General features: G+C 43.4%; 1 protein-coding gene across 4 annotated transcripts in view; it reads right to left on the reverse strand.

Annotated features, from left to right (window-relative positions):
• Positions 1 to 40: 40 nt before the first annotated feature.
• Positions 41 to 23,606, reverse strand: part of PDGFRB (platelet derived growth factor receptor beta) — a 76,053-nt gene continuing 52,487 nt past the window's right edge. For all 4 annotated transcript variants that reach the window (XM_028718274.2, XM_028718271.2, XM_077924611.1 and 1 more), the window contains 13 exons: positions 20,325 to 20,419; positions 19,196 to 19,328; positions 18,206 to 18,310; positions 17,471 to 17,581; positions 15,951 to 16,104; positions 15,127 to 15,305; positions 14,749 to 14,858; positions 11,721 to 11,843; positions 8,979 to 9,090; positions 7,515 to 7,614; positions 7,058 to 7,163; positions 6,369 to 6,616; positions 41 to 5,787 (listed from right to left, as the gene is read on the reverse strand). In XM_028718274.2, coding sequence (XP_028574107.2) covers positions 5,649 to 5,787; positions 6,369 to 6,616; positions 7,058 to 7,163; positions 7,515 to 7,614; positions 8,979 to 9,090; positions 11,721 to 11,843; positions 14,749 to 14,858; positions 15,127 to 15,305; positions 15,951 to 16,104; positions 17,471 to 17,581; positions 18,206 to 18,310; positions 19,196 to 19,328; positions 20,325 to 20,419 — 1,715 coding nt within the window. In that variant the 3' untranslated portion in view covers positions 41 to 5,648. The remainder of the gene's footprint in view (positions 5,788 to 6,368; positions 6,617 to 7,057; positions 7,164 to 7,514; positions 7,615 to 8,978; positions 9,091 to 11,720; positions 11,844 to 14,748; positions 14,859 to 15,126; positions 15,306 to 15,950; positions 16,105 to 17,470; positions 17,582 to 18,205; positions 18,311 to 19,195; positions 19,329 to 20,324; positions 20,420 to 23,606) is intronic.

Raw genomic sequence — 23,606 nt, forward strand, 5'->3', positions numbered from 1 at the left:
GAAATGTAGGCTGTAGTAAGATCACAGAGAAGCCCCAGGGTTTTTAAAAAGAAGCTCTTTTAATTTTAAAAATCTTTTTAGAAAACACATATGACAAGTTTACAGCATAAAAAATAATATCTCACTGGTATAAATGTGGCTTAATAAGAGTCTTAACATACATTTGTAAACCTAGGATAACATTAAATCTTTGGTACCTTAGTTCAAGACACCTTTCTGTCTTTCACTCCCATGATGGTGTACAAAGGATTAAAAGACAAGAAATGGATTTTGCTTCCCATTCAGAGACTGCTGTCAGTTGCTATAAGAAAGAGTCTCTATGGCTCTGCCCAGAGACAAGGATTGGGAATGCCAAAAAGGTGCCTGGAAAGTGGAACAACTTCCTCCACAAAGAGGAAATTTGATGGATGAAGAAGAAGAGACACATTGTGATTCATTTCTAATGTTATTTTCCCCCTATTCATTACTTTAAGATACATGTAACAAAATAAGAATAAAGTGGACATTTTTGTAGATGTCAAAAGATTATTAAATCCAAGTTTGATACACACAAATGGCAAAGTTCTTCTATCTGATTCATCAGAATCAGTGGCAATGTTGGCCATTTTGTCTCAGATTCTTTAATAGAAGAAGCATAACATGGAACTGAAGTGTTTAGAAGTGTTCAGATTATCTTAACACTGACCATATAATAACTGCCTATAATAATTGTCAGTAAGATTTGCATTATGAGTGTCTGTAAAGAAAGTAATCTGAGAAAGGATTCCCTTTTGCTTGGAACATGTGCAATGCTTTACAAATCAAACAGAACTGGTTTGATTCTCTAGTCCTCAATTTAGTGTTTACTGGTTTCCAAACTGTTTTTGAATGGTCTGCTTATTTCAGAAAGCTGGTGAGACTATGAAGAAGGGAGCTTAAATGCCAATATTGGCCAACTTCAATAACATTGTTTAATTGCACTTCTATCACCTGTCTTTCGATCTACGAAGGACATGTTGGCCCTTGGAAAAGTAGACAAGGCAACTCATTGTCCACCATACTAAAGGCAACTAAAGTCCACCATAATGTGGATCACACAACAGCAACAGAAAGTAAAACTCTCCCATTCTCTACATCCCTCACTTAATACAAACAACACAGTCAAACAGAAATGGAAAAGCAGAGACAAAAAAACTGTATACATATCAATCTCATAAGCATTTCAAAGCGCAGAAAATATATATATATATAAACATAATTTTGTAATGTGACAATATTCCTCTGGTACATTCTGGCTACATAGCAGTAGTGGGTGGCTGGAGAAAAGTGCTTATATTTGAACTGATAACAGTGGAACAGCTGTAGATTAAAATATTACAGAGACTATTACTAATATGCTAGACTAGAAATGAGACCAAGGTTGCAAAAATGGATTTGAGGCATTTCTAAAATTTAGCATGTTTCAGTCAGGGATTTGGTTAGCCAATATTTTAAAAATATAAAATAAAGCCAAGCAAACCCAAATGACAGTAATGCAAAAAGACAAAACAGCAATGGACCCCTGGAGGAGGGAGACTCATAGGCCAAACCATGGCCATAAAAGTTGTGGAAACAGAAGAGTTCTTTGGTTGAGTACCTCCTCCTGCCTCCCACTCTAGTCTTGCCAATGTCAGGGGTCTAATCCGCAAAGGTCAGCTGTCTTATATTAGTGTGAAGGTTTTATTACCTAGAACCCATTGCAGCTGGTGCCACCTGGCGACTGGGGCCCAGCAGGTACAAATGAATTGCAGTGTTTGGGGGGGGGGGGAAACATGGTACCCAGCAGTCTGAAACAGTGGAATGGAAATGCCCAGTGACTTCAGATTTCCTATCTGTTTTTTGTTGGTGAGGACTTTGGCTCTGTGCAAAAAGTGACACCTAATCCTCAATTTCCATTGATTTGTGTCCTTGCTATACAAGCTATGAGAACATCCACTGGCGCTGCTTCAACCCAGGATGGGGTGGGTGGGTACCGTGGCATTTGGCAGTGTCATTTGGGTGCTCCACTGGCCTCGGCTGGAGTCATTTTCGCTTGCAGCAACACTGTTAAACCACCGCCTCACCAAGATGCGAAACTGGAAAATGATTCAGCATAGTGGAGCAGAAGGCAAATCAGGTTGTTCATCCTTTTCAAGGAACCTTAGGCGTAGCAGAGCATATCTGCCCAGTTACAACTATAGCCCATTGAGCTATATAATTATATATGGCTACTGTGCTCTTTAAAATGCTGGCTTGTATTTCAGGTCACACCAAAATCCCATCACAGAGCATAGGAAGGTGCCTGACACCATGGCAGACTAAATTGACTGGCAATAGCTCTCCGGGATCTCAGTAAATGTCTTGGCCAATGCCAGGGAGACCGTCTGCATGGAAAGCATCGTGTGTTGTTGCCACTGGGCTACAGGTCTCTGACCATGGAAAAGTACTAAGCCCATTGGGCTAATACTGTTTAAGACAGCTGGGATAAAACATTGTCCATGCAATGGTAATATATGAACATGGTGTAGTTACTATACTACATAGCACTTAAAAAGAAGCTACGCCATAGTGGTCTTACCCATCCCCACCCAGAGATATTTCCATCTTATTAATGTCCTAAAGTAGAATGCCAATAAGTCATTTCTACAGGCAGCAATATCATCTAGTAGGTAACTACTTTGAATTATGAGTGTAATTCAAAGACTGATTGAAAAGGATGTGTCTTTCAGTTGGAAAGAGATAAACCTGGCACTGCCCATGATTTATGGAATATACTTTCTCGCTGCCATAACACTAATACTTTTAAGTGGCACATTATTTTGAAAACACCCCCTGCTTCAATTACTAGTACTTAAATCTAAATGTATAACAAGAAAATGGACAGAAAATTAGCAAATACAACATTGGGAGTGGGGTAGTGGTAGGTACTAATGCCTTTAAAAAAACCTCACCATTATAGTAAATGTACTGAAAAGCCTTCTTTCTTTCTTTCTTTCTTTCTTTCTTTCTTTCTTTCTTTCTAAAAAATCCCTAACTTGACTCACCACCCCCTCCCCCATCTATATCTATGGAAGGCAGTGAAAGATATGGTACAAAACAAAATAAACAACATTTTGTTAACACCGACCAGAATGCATATTTAGTGAATTGGAGGAGACATTAGAGTCAACTCTGCCAGGAATTGCTTCTGTTAAGGAAGGCTTCGAGAAAAAGCAGTTTTCCTACTGGGGCATTTCTGGCTGAGGCAAGTTTGGAGTTGATCTGCAGATTATGATGAATGAGAACCAAATTTGACAGTTCATGACCACAGTGAAAAACCATATTTTTGAAGCTCTTTGCATGTAATAGGCCAGCACTCCAAAAAGAAGGCTACACAGCTCTGCTGTGCTACACATAGTGATTTTCTTTTTTACAAGGGAGAATATTCAAAGTGTGCTGCCCCCCACCTGTAATTTGAAGTAGCATGGGAAAGAACTCTGCTAGCTCATTCTGTCTAAAATGTAGATTAGCTCTGAGGCACACTGGCAGGAATTTTTCAAGGTTCTCTTAAATAGAATATATTGAGAACCTCACCTACCATCTACTGCTCATCTTTGGAGTAGAATCTCCTCTACCCATCCTCATCATCTCCCAATGCTTTGTGCTTAAAACAAGAAAAGTAAAGGTTCTCTATATAAGTCTGATATGAGATGCAGGCTATGCCATATGGTAGGCTTTGGCGACCTGGTGCCCTCCACTTGTTTGGGACTAACTTCCATCAGCTCTAGCCAGCATATGCGAACTGCGGTTGATGGGAGTTTCTACTGCCAAACTGCAGAAGACCATTATTATCTCAAGGAGATTTGGGTGGTGCCCAGCAATTGCCCCTCTCATGCCCAGATAATGTTTAAAAATCCTGTGGATCTGGGCCTCTAGGTGGTTAATTATGTTTATTCCACAAACTAGTAGTTTCTCACAGTTCATCATGCTGAGACAGCACTGTGTGGGAAACATGACCTTCTAGATAAGCTTTTACAGGGATATCATCCTGACACCTGCTATAGGGAGCATTAGCTAGCTCTGGAAGTGATCTATGTTGACTTCCTGCCAAGTATTAGTTAGCCTTTTGCTCTGGTGGAAAACAGATGTATCACCCAAATTCTAGCTGTGTATATATACCCCCAAGAGCATGTTTGTTAGTCAGAACCTCTATACTAGGCTACCTGGAAAGTGCTGTATACTGGTCAAGCTCCAGGTCATGCCCATTGTCTGTTGAGGGGCTCTCCAACAGCATCATGGATGTATGAAAATGGCAATGCTTTGTAGTTTTCTTTGAGCTGTTTAATAAAATCTTCAGCCTTCACCCCATTGTGTTCTGAATCCAAAAAGAACCATTGCCCCTTCGGGTGCAACAGAGTTGTAGTCCAAAACATTTGGAGGGCATCAGGTTGGCAAAGGCTGCCATATGCACAACCTGCATTTTTCCTGAAAGAACCTGCCAACGATCCTTTCCCCTTAGAGGCAGAATGGGACAGACCAACGGCAATGGCTATCAATTGACCTCCAAGGTAAAACAAATATAGTGCAGTTTGCCTTTCCTCACAAGGTACACTAGCATCCTCCTACTGGCCTCAGAAAGACCCACTTGTTCCTTTTAAAATGAGAAGTCTGATAAAAAGACAGAATGCAGAGAAATGTAGCCGTGGACTGTCCTGCTGTTGCCACAGCTGAGTCATTAGTTGATGGTCTCCATTTGCTCAGTATGTCCTTGGGCGATAAAATTGTGGCTTTAGGTCTAGTCTAGATAATCTCTGATCCTTGAGATCTATTAGTACCTGTAATCCATGGTACCTGTATCTGTACCATCATTTTCGTGATCCTGGAACTACTCAGCAAAAGCAGTGGAGAACCCAGGCAATGAAGAGCACAACCCGAGTGAAATGCCTGATATTGCTCTTCTGTTGGTCATCATCATAATGCTGCCCTGAACAGAGAATCCATGCAATGTCTATAAATTGGATAAAACTGTGGGCAGATCACTTCTCGGTGTCTCCTTCGCTAGCAAAGCAAAAACAAAAAAACTGTCCATACATACGTACATTCATACCCCATCCACACTTTCATGATAAGTTTTAAAAGGTGTAATTTAATAATCCATTGATTAGAGAATTCATTGAACAGTTGCTGGCCTCCAAAATCAGCTTGCAAAAATAGAAAGTGAAACAATTAGAGTAAAGGCACTCCTCAAGAGAACCACTGGGGGTTTTTCTCTGGCTTGATACAAGGGGAACATGCCTTATTGTAGAGAGATTAGTCTTATACGAAGGTTCATTCCGCTCCAGGAATAAGGTAGTAAGGCTGTCAAGCAAAGAGTGACATTTCTCATCATGATGGTCTTGGTTAGCAGAGACAAGTATGAATGAAGAATGAATTCTGCATTAGGCAATGGAATGAAAATAGTCTCAGTTATGAAGCGTGAGGAGCCATATAAACTTCTACTCAATCCTGGCTGCAGAAAGTCTCTTCAATGTTACAGTTTCTGGGTTCTGCTGTGGGCTGAAGAAAATGGCATATTGCAGTATGGCTGAAGGAGAGGGAAGCACCAATTTGTGACCAGAACTCCCCGGCACCACCATGCATGCACACACACATGCTCTCTCACACACACCTCTCTAACAATCCTGGCAGTCTAGCTTTAGTTCTGGTGCTTTTTGTTCTTCTTCTTTTTCTTTTTCTTCTTCTTCTTCCTGTGGGGTTAGAGGGCTGTCGCAGGATATAGTAGACGATGTGTGTGCTTCATTCAGTGAAGAGCTAATGGTGGAATGAGCAAAGAAGAGAAAGAGAAAGAATCAAGTCTCAGCTTTAATCAGGAGTCAATACATTACGAAAGCCTTAGCTGGGTGCCATGTGGGCTGCCATTCTGATTTCTGAAACCAGTTGTTCTTCTTCTTAAAGAAAATTCCATAAGAAGCTTTGGACAACCATGTTCCCCATCTCCAAAATGGAGTAAATATATGGGGGCCATTCAGTGACTATACTGAAAGGTACTTCCAAATATGGGTTTCAAAATCTGCAGTCATTCTACCTAAGATTATTTTCTCCATTTGTACTTCATAATCATTTGGCTCTTTGGCAACCACCACTTCAGGGTGTTCCAGCGCCCTGATATTTCAGGATACTTCAAAAGGAAGAGCAATAGGTGAGAAAAACCTTTGGGAACCACCACTTCAAGGCACACAGAGCCAAGACTAATCCACTCAGCTTCCATACTGGCTACTGAGTATAAAAACAGTTTAATATACTTCACCTGCAGGTAACCAATTGGTAGAACATAGATAATGGAGGTCTGGGAGTGAATAATGTCACAGTGGAAGAAAGATTAAGATTCTAACCTTGCCCGACTGCTGGAGGCCTCCTGCGGGTTTTCATTGGCTCCCTCTGGTTTAAGGTCCGGCAAAGGAATGATGTAATCATTGTCTAATTCATTCTGTTCAACAGCTGTATAAAGGACAGTGCCTGAGGTGGCGCTGGAATTGATGGCAGTGGACCTGGAATTGTTGAGACCTGAGTTCCAGGGCCTTGTGCGGACAATAGCAGGGTGGTCGCTTTTCAAGAATTCTTCATTGACTTGTTGGTACTTCTGCTCTCATATAAGGCAGATAGGACAGAAAGTGCTTGTGAGTGCATGAATACCACACGTAATGTTTCTGCACATGGCATTTTCATACAAGGACAAGGTTATTACATAAGATAAAGGCAATGCTGAATTCTTATTGATTCTAAATATAAGGACAGCCCTGATGAATCTACAGTTTCTTAAGAGCACAAGTCTGTGAAAAAGGCTAGCTCCAGATCTGGAACTGAAAATGGCAATGAAGAAACCAGAATCATACTAGAAAATACTATAATGTTAGACAGTCCACTTTCCCCACCACTTTGCCTCTGTAATCAGATTTACTCCCAATCTTTTGCACAATCTGTTGCACACTGATGTCAACAGTCATGGACGAGTTTAGAAATGAGGCTGTTTTCTGTGCTCTCCTCCTATCATTTTTATCCTCTCAGCCCAACCCAACTCTACCTTCTTGTAGCTGTCTGCCAGCAGGTTCCCCACGAGTACCACCAGTTGAGAGAAAGAAGGTCGGACCTCAAATTTCTCATCCCAGCATTTCTGCATGATTTCATAGCTGGAGAGACACAAAAAGCAAATAATAATAATTTGGGAAGTGCTATACTGGCTTGCCGGTCAGAAGGTTGGTGGTACGAATCCCCACAACAGGGTGAGCTCCGGTTGCTCGGTCCCAGCTCCTGCCAGCCTAGCAGTTTGAAAGCACGCAGTGCAAGTAGATAAATAGTGGGAAGGTAAACAGCATTTCCGTGCACTGCTCTGGTTCATCAGAAGTGGCTTAGTCATGACTGGCCAGTAAAGCGAGATGAGCACCACAACCCCAGAGTTGTCCCTTTACCTTTTTTATACTGAGAGAAAGGAAGGGACTTTTTCTGTACAAGATAGGCAAACATATGCTGTTAACACTTACATCTCATCAGAAGCATGTGTAGGCTTGGACATACGATAGCCACGTTTGATAGCATTGTAGAATTGCTCATTCATGGGCAGTTCAGGATATGGAGTCCCACCTAGGGATAAAAAAGGAGGTCAAGCAAAACCAGTTAGTGGGGAAACTTCTGTATAATGCATGCCAATGCCAGCACCACCTCATTCTAGTCTCTTTCTCACTACCAGTACAGCAATGGTAATGGCAACAGGCTATTGTTTGGTGGCCCCTCTGAGGACCGCACTGACAGTACACAAGAAATTTATCACATGGACTTTCAGGTCAAACTTCTTCATGCACAAATTGCCAGTACAGGGATCCCAGCATGTATCAGAATGCTGTCCCTGCCCCACCCCCACTTATCCCTTTGCCCCTACTGTGGTCTCATTTCAGATCAAGGGGTCTGTGCCTGCAATTTGTATTGGGGAAAAGAGCTCAAATTCACTCCACTCTGAGTTTTTCCTCAATGCAAGTTGGATGGATAAAGGGTTATAGCCCTACTAAGCCCATGCCATGGTCCCAGTCTAGCCCACACACAGGAACGTGGTCAGTGAACGAACTAACAAATGATGTGATTAACTTGCAAACCCAGGCTGCACACTCCCAAACACACACACCTTTCAGGTGAGCTACCAATAAAGGAGAACACAGTTGAATGAGACTGAATCAGGCTACAACTTTATTGACTACAGATGAAGTGGTTTGGCGTAAGCATTGGGTAAGCATTTATTTCCAGGCTGCCTACTGGAAATGACACCAGGGTCCACCTGGCAGCAGGGATTCCTATGACTTACATCAAATAGGGGGATCCTCACAGGGATCCCCGCCTCTAGGAGCGCTGAGGCCCAAGCCCCCCATCTGGGCAAATGGACAGAAGCAACTCCATCACAGATCCCTTTAATGGGATACCCTATGTCTGGAGGGGAAGGCGAGGGTACAACTAGGCAAAGGTTACCCAATGCCTAAACCGCCACTGAGCTGGGCATCGGGGGCTGGCGTGGGCTGTTTTAAGTCCCCTGGGAGCAGACCTGAGGGAAGCCTGATTGTCCCCTCAAGCCCACCCCCAGAGAGACCAGCCCTCCGTGCCAGCCTGCCATTGGCCAATTCGGCAGGCTGATGCAAAGCAGGATTTCAAGTCAGGCGATCTGAATCTCGCGCTCCGGCAGGGATCAGACCCCGACGCCCAGTCCTGCATTGTAGGCAGGAGGGGAGGCACTGGCCTTCCTGCAAAGCTGCTACATCCCTAAAAGAGGGTAAGCGGACATCATGCATAGTTTAGTCCTTAGCTTGAAAGATTCTGGGCTTGTGTGAAGGTACTTATAGTGTGGCATATGAAGCATATGTAGATTAAAGAGAGTGAGAAACATTGTTTTCATTCCGTACACAGGAAATCCAGTAAGTGGGATGGGTCAAACAGAGTCTGGGTAACACTGACCAGTTGCTTACCCAGAGTGAATATTTCCCAGAGGAGGATTCCAAAGGACCACACATCACTCAAGGTAGTGTAGAGGTTGTTGAAGATGCTCTCAGGTGCCATCCATTTCAATGGCAAGAAGGTCTATAACCAAAAGACACAGCAGAAATGCAGTGATCTTCAATGAATTTTCATCTGTTTGCTAACAGTGAGGGCCTTCCATGTGACTTTTAATGAAACCTAGTCTGTAGCATGGGAAAAGCCACCAGGTATTCTATTTAGGATTATGGTATATTCCAGGGGAAATATATGCATGGAGAATTTTATGCACATAGACTTCCCTGCATAGAAATTTGTGTGTGTAGGCTTCCCCTGCTCAGACATCCATGTTCAATGCATGAGCATTGGGGTGGCGGTGGGGGGGGGGAGGGAGGAGATGACACCAGAGAGCAGTGAAACACCAAGGACAGGGCCTGTAGCTAGCACATAGAATCCCCTTCAACATGGCAAGTCCTCTTCATGTCTATAATGTGTGAAGGGAGTTAGTGAGTTTCCAATAGTCAGAGCAAAATACTTAGAAACACGCCCAGTGTGGGCAGGAACAGTTAGGCAGTGTGCTTGATAGAAAACAATGAACATGATGAACATGATGAACATAAGAGGCTCTGGCAAAAGGGACAGACATACAATTCTTGCTACCCTCATTTCCTGTACTTGTCTCCGCAGTTTCCAGACCATACTTATTTGTGACATATGAAACTAGCCTGCTTCTGGTTTTCTCTCTAGCAGCTTGCGTGCTGCTTTCCTATTACAATTCCCTGAACTCTTAGTGGGCTTATTTGTGCAACCAGCATCAAAAATAATCTCCAGGAAGGATTGCGAAGGACCACGGTTTCATTTCCCTGTTCATCTAAGAGAAGGGTCGTGTAAGGGAGATTCTGAGATGTGCAAGGTGACTCACAGTGGTTAGATTATTTAAGCCTCTGAAAACCTCAGCCTGTGCATTCGCACAATCAGCTCAAGACAAAAAGAATCAGATATGTGGCTCTTGAGGATAACTGCAGAGTGCTTTGAGCCTTGTATATATGGGTATTTTTTTATTAGAACAAGATGCTATCCAATGACAGCAGGAGCCAAATGTCTCAGTGGCTGCCATGTAAAGGAGAAAAAAGCATATGCAATGGTTGTTTCAGTGGATATTTGGGATAGTCCCACATATAGGAATGTGCCAGCACAGACTGCAGACTGAAGCTTCTAGAAAGTTCTTGAAGAATACTCTTTCCATGCCCCATCCACTATAGCCGTCTGTGCTGAGAAGCCTCCTTGCCCAGATTCCCAGAAATTTGGGAAACCAAAATTGGTAAGGCTAGCATGGATCAGTTAGGATGCAAGGAGTTTTGTTGCCTAGTATCTAGTAAGATGACTCATGGAATTAAAAGGGGACAGAGGAAATGCACAAACCATTGTGAAGCAATCCATTGTTGAACACAGGTCATGAAGGGCTTTGGTGCAGAATCAAGAAATGGATGTGGGCCTTGTGCTGTGAGAAGGTTAGAAGCCCAGAGCTGAGACATGCCAGTCAATGTAGTATAGAGGAGGAGATGGAAGGCAAAGATGTGAGAGGAAAGGAGCAGAAGAACCCAAAGCTAGAGAGGGTGCATCCACAGCCTTGCATTTAGAACCAGGAAGGGGATGTCCGGTGTGCAGATTTGAGGGGTGGAATATACTGCATTCCAGAACCAAAGAAATGCTCTGCTGCCACAGTCAGAGACAGTAATGTTTTTGAATACCATTTATTGGAAACAGCAGGAGTTGGGGAGAGTGCTCTTGTGCTCAGGTTTCCCACTGGTTGGCCACTGTGAGAATGAGATGCTGGCCTGGATGGCCCATTGGCCTGATCCAGCAGCCTCTTCTTACATCCTTAAAACCAAATGGGGTTAAATAAGGGGTAGGCAGACTACTGGGGTCAGAAGGAACCATGTTTAGCTGGGCTTCCTTGTGAATGTAGATAAGATCATGAAGACCAGGTTCCTTACAACTGATGACTTCTGCGGTCTCAGCATCAGCTATTCTTTTCCCGTGAAGTCAATATCAGAATTTTTAGTGTGAAAGAAGTGTCCTAGGAGGGTTCAGGGCTTCCTGAAATATTTGAATGATTGGAAATTGCAGAAATGTGGGAAGCTCTGGTTGCTTTTGCTTTATACACTTAGGAGGCTCAGCAGCTATAAGAGACGAGTGGTTGGCAGCACTGTTGTCTGTTCATCATGCACTGACAAATGAGGGAGATGGGGCTGCTCAGTAGGTCCAGTGAAGTTCTAGAGATTGCATTAAAATTGGAGGTTAAGTTATAAGAGACATAGTAACCATGGGAGCTCTGGACTAGAGGATTTACTCATAGCCAATGACTAAGTCAGTATTCAGGAAACTGAATCATGATCATCTAGGGAAGCAGAAGCAAGTTCTCAGGGGGACTGAAGGAGGTTTTAAAACAAAAGTTGGAGGAGCTGAATGAGATGGAGAGATGGAGACAGTGAATCACAAAAGAAGGTGAAATTGTTGTTTGGAGCATGAAAATAATTTATGGGCCATATATAACTTGGAGCTTGGCGATCCATTTCTCAGAAAATAGCCTGCAGATGCTCTGTAAAGAGGTCAGGAACCAGTTTTGTAAATCTCCGTCAGAAGTTGGAGACATCTGTCATATGGCTCCTACAAAGACAAGACTCATGGAAGTTCAAAGGGACACTCAGAGTCCATGTAATCAAGTCACTCACATTTCCTTTGGAGATGTAATTTGAATCCCGCATTATGTCTCTAGCTAGACCAAAGTCACAGATCTTCACCAGTTTCCCCTCGCAGATCAACACATTCCTTGCAGCCAGGTCTCGGTGCACACACTGTGGAATAGGGAAAAGACACAGTATAAAAACTGTTAAACAGTTATGATTTTTCAAGAAATCTGCTGCTTTCTGCAGGAAGCGCCTTCGGACCAAAGCAGCATCAACAAGAATTTTTTGTGAAATAGTAGTGAGTGCACTGTGATCAAACGATGGGAGGAATTCAATGTCATGCTAAGGAAATTGTTCTATCAGTGCAAGTGTTTCAGCTTGACTGACAGAATTATTCCCCCTTCCCCCGCTATACACTAGTCTGGAGATTATCCTGACCTCACAAACCAATTTTGGGGGCATGTGGGGGAATAGAGGAGGGAAAACCTTGTTGGAAATCTTTGCACAGGGCTTCCACTAATAGGACTTGTTAGGTGAATCCTGTCCAATAGCTTTACAGACTTTGAGAACCATCCCTTCCATTAGGCAGATCTCTACCCCTTAAGCTAGCATGCTGTCCTCAGATGCAGTAGAGGATACAGTCCCATCACCAGTGTTGAAGTCTCTGCCAGTCTGGTGTTATTTCATCTCTGCTATTGCCTGTGGTTCATACATTTGTGGGGTTTTTCTTCTCTTGTCAGGCTGCAGTTTCTAGTTTTGCAGGGTTTTGTAGTGCTTCAAGTAAGACCCTGAAAAACCTGAATGCAATCAGCTCTAATGCAGAAGACACACATGTTTTTAAATGACTGATATAGGCTTTGAGCTGCTTTATTAATGATGTGGAAACGCAAATGCATAGCCAACCGCTTTACAAAGCGGGAAGAGTGGGTGTAAGGCCTGATGTTCAGAACATTTTCTTTTTGTAGTGTCCCTTTTATTCTTGACACTGACTAGAAATTGCAGTTTAGGAATCAGAGCAGGAAAGCAGTGAAAATATGTTCTTCACGTTATATATGATGATGGTTGCAAAGGAATAATAATTGTACACAGCCTGAGAATCTAACATTGTGGAATTAATTAACTGTGTTTTCTTGAACCTTTGTGCTTTTAGTCTCTGAGTTCATTGCTGAATGGAACCTCTCCTGAGGGATGACACCTTGCTTGCATGCAATTGTCTTGCATTTTCACTTCTCCATTCTCTTGCATAAGTCTGTTGCCTAACAAAAGCCTTTAGATTAGCACTGCTTCAGTATACTTACCTGCGGTACCATTAATAGCCTGTGGCATTTGTGTTGTATGTGTAATGTTTCAGAACAACTGTGGCTTGCGGGAATGCTCTCTGGGAAATAACCACAGGGCTTAGGTGTGGTAACTCTTAGCAGTAACTTGGTCTGCACGAGTTTGACTACTTTCCCCATGCTTCCTTTTCCTAGTTTATTTTTTTTTTAAATACCTTCTGTGAAAAGGATGACTCAGCAAGGATCAAAAATAATACAGCATCACTGAAATGCCATTGGGTGATTTACAGTCTGAAGTTATCCCAGTGAAATGGCAATTGTGTTAGTTTGTGGCAGCAAACATCACTTTGCAATTCAGCTGTAAGAATACTTACATTGTCTAAGGGCAGCCCAATGCATGCTATGCCACGTAGGTGGAGGGCTGTGTTTAGTGTGTGACTATACATCACAAGGGCATACATTCAGACTGGTAGTGCAATTAATCACCTTGAGAGACTTGGTCTTTCTTTCTTTCTTTCTTTCTTTCTTTCTTTCTTTCTTTCTTTCTTTCTATCTATTTTAAAGTAAGTTTAGCTCTCTAAGAGTCAGAGGAAGTATATAGAAATTGCAGAAACCAGTAGGGGAACAAAGCAGTATTTGCAGTGGCCGGGAGGTGGGACTGCAGTGGCTGCATAGCTTTTTGCTCCCCCCCCCCCTTCCCCCATGACTACGAGAACCAAAATAAACTATGGAAAATATACGCGAATTTATTAACTTGTAAAATTTATACAAGTCACAAAATGTAGGTTTTCTTGGCACAGAACTTGAGTCACCTTAACATAGAACAATTTTTTTAAAAAAGCAGTCTTATATGAACAATGATTTCTACATTGAAACGGGGAAGGTAACTTCCTCAGAGTGGAGAAGAATTGCTTTCAGGAATAGTACTGGCAGATGCATTTTAAGCGGTATCTCCATAGTCCACATTAGCACCGAAAAGACCTGAAATAGGGACTGAGTATTGCATGACTAAACTCTGGTCTGCCTTGAGTCAAGAAGAGATACTACTGACTTATAAAGCCCTAAACAGCTTAGTGCCAGGGTACCTAACAGATCACCTTCCCTACTACATCATATCAACATGGCCAGCACCTCTATGAGGCGAGGTGAGGAGCTGCCTCGGGCAGCAGAAGCCTAAGAAGCAATGCCCCCATAGATGCCCTGCCCATTCTGCTGCCTCCACTACCAATGGAGCAGCAGCGATGGCTTCTGGCAAGATGTCACAGAGCACATGAGATATCTCCAGAAGAGATGGATTTTTATAGTGTGTGTGTGTGTGTGTGTGTGTGTGTGTGTGTGTGTGTGTAAAATGCTTTTGATTTTACAGTGAAGCTAGACTGCATATCATTGCATTATAATAAGTTTATTCATTCATATTTCATTGTATTATAAACCGCTGAAGATGTTTTGCTAAAAATGTAAGTGGGATAGAAATTACCTGGATGAATAAATGAATTAACTTCATGATATGCAGCCTACCTTCACTGTGTCATGTCTCTGGTCCGCACCCTCATGTAATGAGATAATATTGCCTGTTCCCAAGAAGAAGGAAGAAGCAGCAATGTCTAAAGGATGGCTAATACCACATGACTCAAACATCCTGTCTCTGTTTATAATGAAATGTACTAAAGCTAGCTGATCCTAAACCCCTCTACCTGCTTCCATTAATTTCATATTCCACAGACATGCCCAAAAAGACTTTGAAGCCAGTCATCCCTAGGTATTATTACATCATTCTGAATATAAAAAGTACTTGCATTTTTGGAAGCAAGGAACTCCATTCCATTGGCAACCTGAAAACTAATTCCAACAAGATCCACATAGCTGAGGAGAGGAGACTCATTTATCAACGCCACCTTTTCAGAAGCTGAAAACAAGGAGCAGAGATACAATCAGACATCACACAGGTCTAACTATGCCTACACCCACACAATAAAAGCCTTGCTAAAACATGGGACCAAGAGATATCAGGAGTAATATTAGATGCTTACTTCTCCTGACACTGAAAATACAATTTAAGGATGACACAGACAACAGCTTCAGTTCTGCATATTGGATTTTGAAGCAATTAAACTGTTTCACATTGGTATGACTGGACACCCATGCATGCAGCCTGTCTCTGTCACTTCTCTTACCGGATGGCGAATAGGTGTCCAGCTCATAGGTAGTACCATAATTGGAGGCATCAATGTCCACGTACTTGATTTCACCCTTCATATCTGACATGGGCACTGACATGGGCACATAATCCAATGACTCATCCTTGCTCATATCCATGTAGCCCCCATCACTTTCCACAGATAAGGAAACATGGCTGCAAAGAGGGGAGAAGTTTATTTAGACCATGAAAGAATCTTCCTGAAGAATGCCCCTTCCTTAGTGGGCATTGTTTTTGTTTTGTTTTTAGTTTGGCTTGAGGGAATTGCTTCAACCATCTGCATTGTTCTGCTAAAATATTCCTTGCACATCTGGACTGGGATCAACAGTTGGCCTTTGATTTTCTACGTGCTGCAATTCACGATAATCTCAACGGAGTGAATTAAGTAGTAAAGAGTCACATGTGGGGCAAATGCATATGGATCTTTGTTACATGGAACTGAGTTCCAGGTGGCTCTCACCTTGGGGCGATTCCAAATGTCAGCCCCATGACTGAGGTTATGTAAATCCTCTTTGAGCAAAACAAACAACTCGGGCAAAATTGTACTGGAATCTAGATGTCAACTCCCTTGATACCGATTGCAAAAGAGTCCGCCTTAGAAATGTAGAACTAAAATAAGCACACACGCAAACGCAAGGGAAAGCCAGCTCTGTGCTGAATTTGCTATCCTTTAAACTTGTTTACAGAGATGCTATAATTCACAGGTTTCCGTTTCAGAAAGGCCACACTCCTGTATGTAGATGGCGATGGAATAACAGTAGCATGCACTAAAGAAAGGGGAGAGTGTCAAACCGCAGGTACCTCTGCACCCTGTCCTCAGTGGGGGCATTCCCATACACCTCTGCTTCCTGCTTGGCTTTCTCGCTGCAGCACTGCAGGAAGGTGTGCTTGTTCCTGTGCAAGTAGTCCACCAGGTCTCCATAGCGACAGTACTCTGTTATGATGTAGATAGGGCCTGCAGAGAAGAAGAACAGCTCTAGCCATCCAGGTAGGAGGATTGCTTTCCTTGACTATGACTCGAGAATAGGGCAATTGTGGCCTTACAGAAATGGTAACCCACTTCAGACTGCAAGTGTGGGGCTCATGTTGCTGAATACTTCTACAAGCAACAACAACAACAGCCAACCCTCTGCATTGAAAACATGCATGCCAGGAGGGATATTCTGTTAAGTGAATCCCTGCTGGCAGTGGTGCAGCTAGACATAGATTTTACCACCCAAGTGTGAAAACTAGGTGTGTGTGCATTATTTCTTTATCAGAGTTGAAAGTGACAGTGCTTGCTTTGTCTCCACATGTTTTAAAGCAAGTGCTCCCTCTGAAGCACTTGCCTTGCATGTTGCCGCCTGCCTGCTATTTGACCACACAGCACGGATCCCGTGCTAGGTTAGTGTGCGAACCAGGCCGTTTGTTGCTCAAGGCTGCCTGTTTGCATTTACATGTCACACTTTCTGCTTTCATTTATTTAGATTAAGTAGAGGCATTTTCTGAGGAGTTGCATAGATGTGTGCACAAGTTGTTGTGCGGACCTCCACTAGCACTGGTCCATGTTCATAAGTATGCAGGCTGACTGGCCAAACAACTAATCATTTCTATAAGTGTCATGTATTAAATATCTGTGGGCACAAATGGGGCAGAGCATTCTCTAGGGGAGAGAATCTGGGACTGCCAAAAAGAAAGGCATGCAAGCATCTACTGGCAGCTGTAGCAGTTGATGGGTGTGCTACTTAGTGCTTTGAAAATGGGGGAAATGTGACAATGCTGTCATAAAGCTGCAACAGGAAGTGTGGAAGGACTACGCATTGTATCAAAATAACTGTTTTGCTTCCAGCTATTTGCTGCCCCTCCCCTACTGTGTCTAACTTGTCTTGTTGTGAGATCAGTCTCTATAGCACTAAAGGCCTAGGGGGGGAAAGGAAAATGTGGTTTTGAAAATAATGAAATGATTAAAAATATCAGGGCAAAATAACAATGGACCCATTACAAGAGCACAACGGGGGGGGGGGGAGCGGAGGGGGGGCCTATCATTCTGGTGGGCAGTCTAAAATAAAAAGGTGGAGAGGGTGGGTGAACCTTTTTCTTTCAGTTCCATAACATGGAGGTTTGGATAGTGACAGGGCAATTGGCAGGTTTTCTTCACCTGCCGGAAAACAACCACATGGAACAGCACTTTAGCCGATGGAACAGCATCCGACTCCCCCTGCCCCAATGCAGGTTTGTTATTTTCTCAGATTAAAATAAGACCTATTAATGATAAATGTTTCAATGTGCATGGAGGGGAAGAGAAAGGCAATGGCACAAGAACACAGTCATGAAGCTGGTACCTCCTTTGGTGCAGGCTCCAAGCAGGTTGACAATGTTCAGATGAGGCCCAAGGTGACTCATGATCTTCAGTTCCGACATTAGTGCCTGCTTCTCACTGCTTCTGGCAGTAGCTGTAAGATGGGTGGATCAAATTATGAAATGCAGAACAGCAGCTTAGAAGTACAAGGGGGGGGGAGTGCTCTAGACACATCCATCTTCAGAAAAATGTTAACATCGGATAGACACAGAGAGATGATCAGAAGTGGGAAGAAAGAGACAACAGGTGACAACAGGTAAGGGGAAGCCTCCTCTGGATTATACACTTGAGGGCTGACAGCACAATCCTTTATTGTGACTACTCAGAAGTATTGGGTTCAAAGAAGATTACATCCAGGTGAGCATAGATTGCAGTATGAGCATCACTCACCTCACCTGGCCACTACCAAAAAGTAGATTTCCATGTGGCTGTATTTCATACTGTGGAGTGTTATATTGTGGCTACCACATAAGCAAGCCACAAACCACAAGTGATTTCACATCACCTTGGATTCAGGAAATGGCTAAAGGTTACTATGTATTTTTTCTTTGGGGAAACAGTTTGCTTAATGGCATGCTTTCATGCGTGTCACATGAGCAAGGCCAGTGAACACTGAAGACACAGGCAGAAGATGGTGAAAATATATTAGAAAGACAAGGTGCATGGAAAGGGGGTGCGAACACTTGGCAGCAAGGGGGAGAGAAGATTCCAAACTCACACTTAAGCATTTTCACAGCAACTCTCATGGTAGACTGTGAGTGGCTCAGGCTGTGGGCTATTGCTTCTACCACACGCCCAAAGGCCCCGGAGCCCAGTGTGCGTCCTGCAGCAGGAAGATGAAGGCATATTCTCCATCAGGAACAACATAAGAAAACCATAACTTTAGGACTTTCCAGCTATTAACAGTAATGGGAGGAGTCCGTAGAACAGCTGTGTGGAAAATGTTCAGCTCTTTACTTGAACGATTGGACAGCATGAGTTATTCCACTGGGGAATGACTAAAATTGGGAGTTATGATGTCTGGGCAAGAGATGGTTTCCGCATGACCGATAAGACTCCTGCGCTAGTCACGCTTTCTTTTAAACAACATTGGATGCATTCTACTTGAGACCGCTAGGTGGGGAATTTATTGCAAATTCCACAGCATCTCATTCCTAGCTGCTTATCTCTTTACATATTCTCTGATTATGAGAATATGTGCCTAGTGGCCTCAGTATAATTGGGAACTGATCCCCATTAGTGTATTTGCCCATTAGTGTATCACACCCCAGCCGCTATTGCATGGCGCTGCTTCCTCTTCTCTGCATGGCAGGAGTCTTTCTGTACCGCTCCTTCTAAGACAGGAGCAACTTGCAAATTAATGCTATTGCTGAACAAGTGTCGCAATAGCATGCCACAGCTTTCTGGTTCCCCCTAGTGGTGCATTGTCTACCTGGAAGTTGAGTTAGTGCTGCAGCTGTTGAATTCTGCTATGGAAACTTGAAGTGCTTTTTCTGTGTACTACCCTCCAGTATCCAAATGCAGAGGACTGAAGAAGGTGGCTCTATGAGGGACTACAAAAATCATTCCTCATCTCTTGTAGTATTGGAAGTTGTAGTCCAAGCAAGACATGGAGGTAGTAGTCCTGGAACAGATCTGCCCTTCTTCTGCTTAGTGGCATTAACCATTTAAGCACGAAACCTTTCCCATGGCCTGTTCTTCCCCTCACCTAGCACAAGCTTGTCTCTGGGAACCTCCCAGCTGGAGTCATATGGAAGCTGCATGGGGTCCACATAGATATATTCATGTCCATCAGAGCTGACTGATTCAATCACCTTCCAGCGGATTTCATAGCGAGGCTTCTAAGGAAAGGGAAAGGAAGGTGTTAGAAAGGACTGTGCTGTGTTGGTATCCAGGAAGCCTGGCAACATTAGGTGTCCATGTAGTTTTCAGTAAGCACATCCACACATTTCCCCAATCTCCACATATCAAGACCTCTATCCGAGGGATGGTTTCTGCCTCTCCAGGAAGGCTAATCAAGTGAAGTGATGACATTATGAACACAATGACCACAGAATTATGCACACCTAATTCTTATTGAAATCAATGAGGCTTAAGTGGGCACAGCCATCCTGAATTGTTCTATAGCTTTATCCACCTGCCCACCATGGAACAGCCACATGAAAGCAGCCACACTTCCATTGCTATTTATCATCTTATCAAAAGGAAGTGCTCCCCCAAATTTCCAAATGTCCATTAGGTTCCTGAAACTTTCCATTTTTACTAACTGGTGGTTTTTTATTTTTTAAAAATAAGTTGGCAATTCATAATGAGGGTAAATTGTTTTACAATCTGGAAAATATATTGTGTGTCTCCTACTAGCTCTGGTGAGTAAGATTCTCCCACAGACATTAGTGGATTTTCTGGGAATAATTCCTTATTTATATTCCAGGCTTATTCTAGATGCGCATGCCTAAATCCTTGCCTACTGACAGTTCATAGTGGTAACTGAACTGCTTCAGCCTAGCAACTATTACCACTGGATTCCTGAGGCTCCCTGTAGCTGAACAGCTAAAGCTTCATGGTTGCTCAGCCAACCAATCAAGGGCATAGGAACATAGAAAGCTGCCTTTCACCAAGTCAGACTATTAGTCCATCTGGTTCAATATGTTCTACACTGACTACCAGCAGATCTCTGGGGTTTGGGTCAGGAATCTGTCCCCTTGTCCTTCAGGCCCTTTTCCAAATTGTTGAACTCATTCTCTCAAAAAAGGCTTAACAGTAGGGAAATAATATCACTACCAGGCTCGCTACAGGACTTTTACTGAGACACAGAAAAGGGTCAAGCATGCTCTTACCTTTCGCCACACAGCAACGAGGATCACTAGGAAAATAAACATGAGCACCAGCAAGGCCAGGATAACTGAGATGATTATCACTTTAAAGGGCAAATCTGAAACATTAAATGTATACAGAAACATAAGGTCCCATTCTAATCAAGAGAATACCAAAACACATTTTATTTGCTTAGATGTATATTTTAAAGCCACTTTTCAGCTAGAGATGCTTACACTAAGAGAAATAAAAAGAACATGCCATTGTTTAAAAAACAAAGATGCACAAACACGGCCAGAGGCTCACCTCATATTAAAACCAGAAGCAATGAGCAAACCTGTAAACCTTCCCCACTCGACAGGGAAACGTCAAGAACTGAGTGGGCAGTGCTGGGACACTCAGGGACATTTGAAGGTGGGTCTTGTGTGTGTCTGATTCTGAAGGTCATGGGTTGGAGTCAACTATCTTTTTACTCAACAGGCTTAAGTTAGTCATGGCCATTCATTTCAGTGGGTCTACATTAGGTGACTACAACCCCATATATCCAAGCAAATGCCCAAACACGACTTTTATCAATGTAAATTACCTGCTTGGAGCTATCCAAGGTCCTGCAACTCCTGCCAGATGCTATTTATATATAACGGGAAGCCACCTCAGATATCTGTCATAATCTGTGGGGTCCTACTATGATCACAACAAGACACCATTGTGGACATTATTTTTTAAAAAAACAACATGAAAGAGAGGTGGAATGGGACTGCAGGTGCCTGACCTCTATGCATTCATAAAAAGGTCGGAAAAGAACCTCTGCCCTGCATGTACACCTGAGCATATACTGTATTTTTCGCCCTATAGGACGCACTTTTCCCCCTCCCAAAATGAAGGGGAAATGTGTGTGCGTCCTATGGGGCGAATGCAGGCTTTCGCTGAAGCCTGGAGAGCGAGAGGGGTCAGTGCGCACTGACCCCTCTCGCTCTCCAGGCTTCAGGAAGCTATCCGCAAGCCTTGGGAGCCCGCAAGAGTTCCCGCCGGGCTCCCACGGCTTGCATAGAGCTGCCTGCACCCTGAAGCCCGGGTGCGCTGAGCAGTCGCGCTGGGGCTTTGGGTAGCTCTGCACAAGCCGTGGGAGCACTCCCCCGGCTTGCGCAGCACTGCCTCTTATCCCGAAGCCCCGGCACACTGAGCAGTCGCGCTGGGGCTCCGGGTAGCTCTGCGCAAGCCGCGGGAGCCCTCCCCCGGCTTGCGCAGAGCTGCCTCTTATCCCAAAACCCGGCGCGCTGAGCAGTTGCGCTGGGGCTTTGGGTAGCTCTGCACAAGCCGCGGGAGGGCTCCCATGGCTTGCGGAGAGCAGCCTGTTCTGGGGGCTGGGGTTGGGGGAAGCTTGGGCTTATTTCCCCCCCAAAAAACTATGTGCACCTTATGGGCCGGTGCGCCCTATGGGGCAAAAAATACGGTACATCTCCAAGCCCTAAGTGGTTATTTTGCTTTTTCCTCTGCATGCGTTGGTGCTTTTCTAAACAGGCGTGTCTTCAAGAGCAAGAGGAATGTCTTGTGTGACTAACTCACCTCCATATGCCCAAATCCCCATTTCTCAACACAGGCTGACATCTCTGCTACTTCTCATCAGTCTCTGCAGTTGTGTGGTATATTATCATTGAACATTAAGAATAACTGGGATGTGGGCATGTGCCAAAACAATTGCATTGACTGTTTTGTCACATACTCAACTTCATTGCTCAGCTTGCATCGTTGGTCTCCTTCAGAGTTTTGTAAAGCAGCTCATATAGGGTTGTGGTGATCACACAACAAAGAAGCCAAAGGAGCCATAGCTATATAGAGCCACAGAGAACAGCAAAGGATTGAGAAACACAATGCAAGGTTCAGTATGTTGCTGATTGCTTTGCTGCTATATCTGGTATGGGAAGGACTGTAGCTCCATGGCAGAACTCATGCTTTGCACATGAAAGATCCCAGATTCAATTCCTGGCATTTCCAGGCAGGGCTTGGAAAGGCTCCTGCCTGAAACCCCGGGGTATTTGGCTCTGTTTTTTCTGTTAGTGACTTTTGAGCCTTCGTTCCTTCCTATCTTGGAAGGGATTGGGGAAACTTTGGGAAACGTTGGAAAACTTTCCCTAATTAAAATTTAGGAACTAATTGGATATTAAGTTTGTCACGTGCCGGGGACGGACCCCTGGTGGAAAGGGGTGAAACTACAGTTTGTTTGTTTTTTCTTTTTGCCTCTTTCTCTTTTGCTTCCTCTTGCTATTGTGACATTTTTAGACTGATTTGAGAATTTCGGAAATCCTGGGGATCTAGCCCGAGAGTGGGCAAGAAGACCAAGAGAATGCTGATTGCATAGACAAATTCACAAGGAATAGCCCAACTGGGGCAAGAAGAATTAAGAATCATCTATTGGGTCAAATAGGATATTGGAACATTACAACCAAATAATTGACTATTGTATAGATTAAGACTGCTGGGGGGCTCTCGGGATTTTTGGTAAAAATTTTAGGATCCACCGAGGTTGGGGCTCTGTGATGTTTGAAGATTATAATTTAATTTAGAAAAGTGTCCAGAGAAGAATTATAACTCAATCACCCAATTCTAGCTTTCTGTTAACCCCTCCTTTTCTCTTTTTGATTTAGTGGAGGAAAGGGGGATTTCGTACAGGCTACCAATATATTATTATTATTTTATTGAGTTGGGGAAACAAGATATTGTAGTCTAAAATGTCCCATGTGCCAAAAAAAGGGGGGAATGGGGGGACTCCGGCAGAGAGAAAGGGGTCAAAGCAAGAATCGGATTTTAGATCAGAGATATTAAGGATGTTCGCAGATATTAGACAAAGTGAAAAGAATTTGGAAACAAAGATAGAGCAGGTTGAGTTAAAGATCGGGAATGTGGATAAGAAAATAGATGAGACAGTAAACGAACTGAAGGGACAAATTAAAGAAGTATCCAAAAGAACCCATGTGTTAGAGGAAGGAATGAAAAGGACGAAACTGGATTTGAAAGATTTGAAGCGAGAAGAGGACAAAATTAGGGCAGGTTTATTGGAAACTAATAGAGTTCAGGAAGAATTGTGGGATGCCATTTCCATGAACGAACTCCGGCAACGGGAAGTTAACTTAAGGTTAAGGGGGATAGTAGAGAATCAAGGAGAAAACATTAGGCAAAAGGTGGTGGACGAATTAGCACAATGGCTGGAGCTTCAAGTAGAGGAAGTGGCAAATACTGTACAGAATGTTTTCAGAATGAAAGTGAGGACAACTAAACCAAAGAAATATCCAGGGGATTGTCTTATA

The sequence above is a fragment of the Podarcis muralis genome, chromosome 2, assembly GCF_964188315.1.
Source record: "Podarcis muralis chromosome 2, rPodMur119.hap1.1, whole genome shotgun sequence".
Classification (NCBI taxonomy): domain Eukaryota; kingdom Metazoa; phylum Chordata; class Lepidosauria; order Squamata; family Lacertidae; genus Podarcis; species Podarcis muralis.